The 7,948-nt window shown below is 56.9% G+C and overlaps 1 protein-coding gene across 1 annotated transcript; it reads right to left on the bottom strand.

Moving 5' to 3' along the window:
• Positions 1 to 15: 15 nt before the first annotated feature.
• H257_18876 (hypothetical protein) lies at positions 16 to 7,823 on the bottom strand (the record flags this gene model as incomplete). The annotated part of the gene is made up of 17 exons (XM_009848007.1): positions 16 to 1,113; positions 1,173 to 1,304; positions 1,416 to 1,613; positions 1,740 to 1,955; positions 1,986 to 2,435; positions 2,484 to 3,605; positions 3,669 to 4,484; positions 4,531 to 4,716; positions 4,805 to 4,949; positions 5,001 to 5,619; positions 5,676 to 5,835; positions 5,883 to 6,209; positions 6,331 to 6,460; positions 6,525 to 6,574; positions 6,624 to 6,903; positions 6,945 to 7,441; positions 7,518 to 7,823. Coding segments are annotated over 17 exons (6,732 nt in total), but the record flags the coding sequence as incomplete, so codon positions are not given.
• Positions 7,824 to 7,948: the final 125 nt, after the last annotated feature.

Below are 7,948 nucleotides of genomic sequence, written 5' to 3'. Positions count from 1 at the left end.
ATATTTGCACTGAACCAGTCGCATCTTACACTCGTCCGCCTTGTGTCTGTCCAAGTGCTCGGCGACGATCCCGCCCAGGCCGCACGCCCCGCACGGCACGATCCGGGCTCGGCAGTCGGGATGGCGGGAGTCCAGCTCGTCGGCGGTCATTTGTTTCTGGCACCTTGGACACTCCACCAGCCGGAGCGTACACGTCGACGCGGTGTGGCTTGGCAGGTCCACCGCGCGGACCTTCTTGCCGCACCCCAACTCGCACGCTACAAATCGGTGAGGACAGTCGTTTTGGACGTGCGAAACGATGTCGCGGGCCCGGAGAGGCCCCCCGTCTGTCCGGACACCGCAACGGTTGGGACACCCGACAGTGCGAAGTTCGCACTCGAGTTCGTGCGCGGCTTGGCGTTCCGGCGTCGTGCCGCCTTCGCACCCAAACACACACGGAATCGATCGCATGATGCAGTCCGACAGCTCGTGGTGGGCGCGGAGTCGGCTTTCGACAAACCCGCAGCCGAGCCGACACCGCACCTGCCGACAGACACAGTCGAATTTCTGGTGTCTGGACAAGTCCATGGCTGGTAAGGTATCCCCACAAGCAGGACAAGATGTGGACCGCAGGCGACAGTGCGCGGCTTGATGTTTGGGTAGCTTGTACGCCAGGGAGGTCTCTCCACAGGCCGAGCAGGCTACGGTGCGATGTGGGCATTCTTGACATTCATGGGTCTGGAGACGGTTGAATGGGAGGATGTCGGAGCACTTGGGGTTCGCGCACGGCACCTGGCGCAACGGACACGTGGCCTCAACATGGGCTGGCACCTCCTCGCTCCAGAGGTCGACGGCGCCGCAGCCGTGCGGACATTTCACGACTCGCTTGGGGCACACGGCGGCTTCGTGGGCGGTCAGCGGATGCATCAGTCGAACGATGTGGCCGTGTTCAACAACGGGGTCGTCTCGAAGCCCCACGAACCCGCAGCCCCACCGACAGAGCCCGAATTCCGTCGACTTGCCGAGAAGCAGCAGCGTCTGCCGAACCTCGGCGGCCGCCTGCGACAGCATCGCACACACCACCTCGTTGTTGTTGGCAGCGGCGTACGCCAGCGCTGTGTGGCCATGGATGTCCTACAAGTTGACGCCAGAAGTATGAATGAGATGGAGGTAGGTAGTTAGGTAGCCCCGACCTTGACGTGGACGTTGGCGCCATGTGACAGCAAGAATTGGACGAACTCGTCCTTGTTGTTGCGCACGGCCGTGATCAACGCCGATGTGCCGGTTGTCGTGGTGCGCGCATTCACATCCGCACCGCGACTGACCTACATCAGTGCTTAGACCATCTCTCACCCAAGTATTCGAGGTATTATATATAAAATACAAGCAGAATCGTCAACAATCATTGAATCAACTTGCCATCGACGACGACGTACCAGACTACGACCGCAGCGCACAGTGCCGTAATGCGCCGCGACCACCAGAGGCAAGAACGATGACGAAGGAGACCCGTTGAAAGTGCTGAAGCTTTCGAAGTTGGGCGACGGGCGGTTGCTGCTTCGATCCAAAAAGTAGTCGACAGCCAAAACCGTGTCGCCATCCGCGTTGACTAGATACACTTCTTCCGTGCATGCCTACAGTATTTGTCAGAACAGCGCAAGTATGACCATCCAGAATACCCCCCTCACAACACTCGAACCATATATCGATGCGTGTTGATTGTGGCAAACACTGACATATTATGTAGAGCTGCATTGTACCTGGCTCAGCACAGTGAGCCCCCCCGGAGTCGCATGGCCCGGGAATGCTCCGTCGTCCAGCAAAGCATACGCTTCCGCATACTTCTTGGCTTGGATGGCTATCTCCAGACGTCCATGCAAGAGGTTCTGATTGGCTGTGCGCCTCAGAATCGTCTTGCGAGTCAGCTGCTCAGTCCGCTTGTCTTGTTGGCACTTGGCCGACGCCTTCAAAAGAATCTCCAGGACGGCTCGCGTGTCGTCGTACACACTGGACGTGCTATCCCATCCTGTCTTGGGCCGGAACACCGCACGTCGAAGCCTCGCTTCCCCGAGCCTGACCGCGTCCGGCAGCGTCAGCGGAGCCGTCCGGAACTGGAGCTTCCACACACCCATGCCGTTGCCCACAACGTGGCGCGGCTGAGACGCCAGTTGGCCTGGACAGGCGGCGATCGGGTCGACGTAGCTCGGTTGCCACAGCTTTGCACGGCCAGCCTCGACCAACAGCTCCAGTACTTCGTGGTGCCCGTTGTAGGCAGCTTCGTGCAGGGCTACGCGGGAGCACTGCCTGTACCGCCTGAATTGTTGAGTTAATGGCTTCAATGACAAGAACCCGGTTATGCCAGACAACGTGGCCAGCTCCCCCGTCAACTTGATATGGTGGACATAGTGGCGCATCGCGTTTTGCAGAATTTTCGCCGCCAGCCGTTGCTCTTCGTCCTACACACAACATGTTTAAGAGTGTTCTAGAGCAACTAACAACTATACCGAGTAGCTGCCGTTGGCGCCGCGGTTTAGCAAAAGGCGCACGGCGCGCTCGTTGCCGATGGATGCGGCGAACGTGAGCGGCGTGTGGCCATTCAAGCTCGTGAATGCGAGCAACTCGCACACGTCCACTCGGCGTTGCTTGAGTTTGGTGTCGGCGGCGGCTTTAACTTCCAGAGCAACGATACGATCGAGCTCTTGTTGTCTAGACGGAAGCGACCGATGCGCCGTCTTCATGTCAAACTTTGCATTTTTGAGCTCCCCGTCCAACGTCGCGAGGTCGGTCTGGACAACGGCCTTCTTTTCGTCCAGGAGTTTCGCTTCAGCTTTGGACTTTTGGTTCACTTCCACGCCCCGCACCCACGTACTTAGCGCTAGAAACGGCGTCATGTCGTTCTTCACGCGACGGACCAACGGAAGCGATTTCGCTAGGGGGTTGGGGGTTCCGGGGTTTCGGGGTTCTGACGCCGCTTCGGGTTCAAACTCGGCCACGGTCGGGAACGCGTCGTGCTTGAGGCATTCGCGGCGGACCTTGAAGAGAACGTCCGGGGGGACGTCCAAATCTCGGAAATTCACCAATTTCCCAAGGAATTGGCGGTCCATGAGCATGGCTTGGGACGTTTCCCACCATTCCTTGTCGGAGAAGCCATTCACGTCCGTCCCTCTTTTCACTTTGGGGATCACGCCGTTGAACAGCGCCATGGCCTTTAACACGACCAGAAGACCTGGCGAGGGCTCCGTCTGACTGATCAGCCCCAGGATATCCTGCGCCGTGATGGCTTGAATGGCGCGCTTCACCGTGAGCTCCGTCACTTGTCGAAAGGCCTCGACTTTCGCCTCCTTCTTCTGGACGTGCTCCAGCTGTGCCTTGTTGTACTCGACCGAGTCTAGAATCTTGACCACCTTCATCTGTTTGGCTTCTGAATCCGCGATCGATACGTTCATCGCGTTCATGTGGTCGGTCAGTTGCGTCCGGATGTCATCCAGCACCGCCAAACTCGCCGTCAGCTCCCGCCCGAGGTGCCACGCGTGGTTCTCCCTGTACGCCATCTCCCCCCCGGCTATTATCGTCTCAATGTCGGCATAGTTAGAGGTTGCAATCGCGACAAACAGCCTCCGTTGTGTCTAGTTCAAGGTCAGCCTGTGGGGTTTCGGGGGTTGGATTATACATTGTTACTATAGTCGTACCAGTTCGAGTTGATGGCGTTTGTCCAGCACCGCCAAGATCCCGTCATGAGCCATTTGACGCGCGATGCTGATGGTTGTAAGTCCGTGGCGGTTGGTGTGCTGGACTACTGCCCGATATCTCAGCAACAACTCGACGACGTCGACATGTCGGCCGAGGCAGGCTTCACCCAGCGGCGTCCGGCCTCGGGACGTCTCGAGGTTGACGTCGGCGCCATGGTGGAGCAGGATCCGGACGAGGGGGGTGTCCCCCTTCGAACACGCGAGAGCGAGCGGGGTGAAGCCCGTGGTGAACTCCTCGTCCAGGGCAGACTTGTGAATGCGATGTAAAAACGTCAAGATTGTGTCCACGTCGGACGTCTTGAGAGCCCACATGAAGCCATGTTCGTGGTGTGCAAAGCATCGATCTAACGACGTCTGAGGGGTGATCCACGCCTTGAGGGGGCGGGCGCAGAGGGAGCTGCCGGCGCCGCAGCGCACCATCCGGTGGTCGCAGTTGCGGAGATGCGTAGGCAGCTCCACCGCGGGGACGCGAGCCCCACACCGATTCGGACACGAAACTAACCGCCGAGGACAGTCCGTTTGGAGGTGTCGCTGGAGCGTCGATGCCGCACAGTTGATCGCACACCGGAGCGGACACACGACCGGACGGTGCGCGCAGTCCAGCGCCTCGTGGGTGTCGAGTTGCGACTCGCGGAGGCTGGCGCCGCACCCTTTCTGGCAAAACAGCTGCCGCTCCGGACACATGAACTTGATGTGATGTGTGAATTCTGACACGCGGACGGCAGTCGACTGGCATTGCGGACACTCCACGCACCTCTAAAGAAACAGGGTTGATATCTAGACAGAGTCGTGGGGAATTTACCAGAGGACATTCCGTACTCAAGTGAACTTGCACTTGGTTTACTCGTAACAACAGGCCACAGCCGAGGTCGCAGGCGCCGCTGGGACGACAAGGGCACTCGTCTGCCACGTGTCCCTGTAGTTCTTGAAAGAAGACGACTTTATTGCAGTCGATACAACGCACTAATCGTTTAGGACAGTCTGTTGTCTACAAGAATGATATATATGTACACATCACGCTGATAGATTTGATGGTTCTGTGGCTATCTAGCTAGCTACCTAGTTAGTTGTCGTACCTCGTGCTGGACAAAATCACTGGACGATAGCCTGGCGCCACAGGTTAACCGGCACGGCCGCGGGTACTTACAGCACTTGAACGCGACGTGGTTCTCGACCTCTTTTTCCAGCAAACTCTCGTGGCAATGCGGACAGAACTGGTGGCTACGATGCCCTTAGAACTATAAAACAAGAATCGACGTATTTGAACCGAACCTCAGCGGACATTGGGTTTGTTCGTGAGCTAGCAAGCCTTCGACACTCATAGACAACCCGCAACCGAGCCGACACGCCAACGTCCGCTTGATGCAGCGATCTTTTACATGGCTATCGATTTGGAACTTCTGGGACATCTGTCCACATCCCAGAGGACACGGCACGACTTTGAGGGGACATGAGTTGTCCTGGTGCTGGTTCCGACTGTCCGCTGTGAGCCACCCGCACTTCCAGTCGTTTGGTTGGCTGGCGTCTTCTGCAAAGTACGTGTGGTTCAGGTTCACCCAAGTACAGGCGCCTTGGACGCTGAGGAGGTGGCAGTCCGTTGTCTGATCGTAGCGCACCACCAGCCCCAGCTGCGTCGACTCGACGTGCAACTTGGCTAGTGCTTCAACCATGTCCTTCAACCGAGTACTCAGCCATCGCCTTAGAAACGGAAGGGCCAGTGGTGGCAGCTGGGCCGCGTCCATTTCCGTCGCTAAGAACGTTTCTAGCCGGCGGGTTCGAAGCTGAGCCCCTTCCAGAGTCAACGCCATCCCCACACCCGACACGTCGTCTGACCGCACACCCACACTGGCGTCGGACTGACCAAACATGAGCACCTTTTTCCCGCATAAATCTGGCCAACAAGAGCATGAATGAATCATACATGGTTGTTATTATGCGATACAGTACCTGAATTACACCGGGCTTGGCGATGGGGACAAAACCCGCAGTTGGGTTCTTGGTGCCCGTACACGTATTGACTTTCCATGGTGACGTGGCAGCCCAGCGGACAAGCTTTCATTTCCTTGGGGCAGTCCCACAAATAATGCTGTGTTGCAAAGCACCACATCTAGATACACTCATGTGTCGGGCGTTGCTGAGATAGTTGCTTTGTACCAGCGAGTCGACGGCACAGTTGTTCTTGCACCGCACGAGTCGAAACGCGCAAGTCGTGGCCTCGTGCGCCTGCAGGACCTGTGGCGGACCGAGGACGGCGTCGCACCCGTGACCCGCCCACCGGCACGGCCGCGGCCGCAAGTTGCACAGAAAGTTTCTGTGAAACTCTGTCTCATCGAACGGATGGCTGTCGCCGCATCCACCGTAGAACTCACAGGAAACAATCCGCTTGGAGCAGTGATTCCGATGATGAGGTCGAATGTCGCGGCCGAGCACGTCGATGTGACACTGCGGACACCGCACACTTCGAAGGGGGCAGTCGTGGGCCTAAGTAAAATGCATATTTTGAAGATATATATATTTCAAGTAAATGACATATTTTGGATATACATATATATTTCGAAGTCAATCACTTATTTTGAATATATATAGATATTTATCGTCGTACTTCGTGGGTATCCCGAGTGTTCCAACGAAGAGATTTGGTGCCGCAGTCTAACCGACACTCCACTTGACGATACTGGCAGTGCTCCACTTGGTGGAGTTGCATGTCCCGCCATGGCAACGTCACTGTGCACCTGATATGTGTACATGAATGACGTGGCAGCATGAGAAGCCTCCAAAAGATCTATCTGCATCTACCCGTATTGCAAGTGGACGCAGGTGACTTGACGACCAGGACAAGTCCTCCGCTACAATAGTGTCTTCCATTAGGTACTTCTATGGCATTTCAGTATGTACCTTATGTTCGTCCATATCCATATCCATCGTTTTCGCATTGCAGAATTCGCACTCAACCATTCGATGTGGACATTTGTTGTCTTGATGGTACCCAATCAAGTCTTTAGCGTGGTGGAAGCCACAGCCGAGATTGCAAGCGACGTCGGCCGTCTTGGCTTTGAGTGTCTCCACATGATCGAGGTGATTCTGGGCGTTGTTTATGGCTGTCTGCAACACCGACACAACTTGCGCATGGCCTTCCGCCTTGGCATACCCCATCGCATCCATTCCAGCCTTGTCCCTACATAAGCTGTGACTACTACACAGTAAAGGCACGGGTACGTTGTGTGCAGCGCATCTAGAAATACACTGTGCCACTCGGGGGGGGCCTTGGGGTGATCGCCAGCGTAGTCTTGCTTGGCACGGTTCGCGCTGCTGCACCCGACACTCCACTCGTGCAGAACGGCCACTAATATACCCACCACGACGTGTTGGCCGTTCCGACTAGCATGGATGAGCGCTGTCTTGCCCTCGGACGTGCCCTGCCGCCAGTCTGCCCTTTGATTCTGAAGGAGGAACTGCACCACGTCCTTGTGTCCGCAGTACGCCGCCCACGTCAGCGCCGTGTGCCGGAGCTTCGTCTCCAAGTTCACATCCGCTCCATGCTGCACCAACAACTCGATGGTCGGGAGGTCGCCCACAGACGCCGCTTTCGTGAGAGCTGACCACCCGGCACTGGTTTCCACGTCCAAGAAGTACCGCGAGTGTGACGTGGCAGCCTCACGGAACACGTCCGCACTCATGCCGTCGTCGGTGGCTTGCTGAATCAACGCACGAATCTAACCCAGCGTATATAAAACGACGGTTCATTGCACTTTCAACCAGAGGACTTGTGATGGAGTAGCTAGCTTGCACCTGCACCACGTTGTTGGCCGCGACGGCAGTCTGCATGTCCTTACACAGCTGCGCGTGCCGTTCCAGTACATGGGCATGCTTCGTCACTCTGTTTTCGTCTGCGTCGGCTATTCGGCGGGCGTAAATGTGCGCCTGGATCGCCATCTCCAAGTGCCGACTGGCGCCCGTGTTGTTGGTTAGTCGAGCCCACTCGAGTGCGGTCTTGCCCTTTCGGTCGCGCGCAAACACATCGGCGTCGTGTCGTAACAATGCTAGCACGAGCCCTTCGTTGGTGCCATCAAGCACCGTCATCGCAGCGGCTTTCATCAGCGGCGTATACCCGTGGCAGTTGACCGCACTTGGATTCGCCCCACTACTCAACCACCTGAATATGTATATCTTTGCAAGCATGTCATAGATATAGGCTGGAAGGGTCTGCGACTGTTGTACCG

Source organism: Aphanomyces astaci (genome assembly GCF_000520075.1).
Source record: "Aphanomyces astaci strain APO3 unplaced genomic scaffold supercont1.250, whole genome shotgun sequence".
NCBI classification, from domain to species: domain Eukaryota; phylum Oomycota; class Saprolegniomycetes; order Saprolegniales; family Verrucalvaceae; genus Aphanomyces; species Aphanomyces astaci.
The sequence above is the reverse complement of the archived record's forward strand: the minus strand, read 5'-3'. Positions and strand labels throughout refer to the sequence as shown.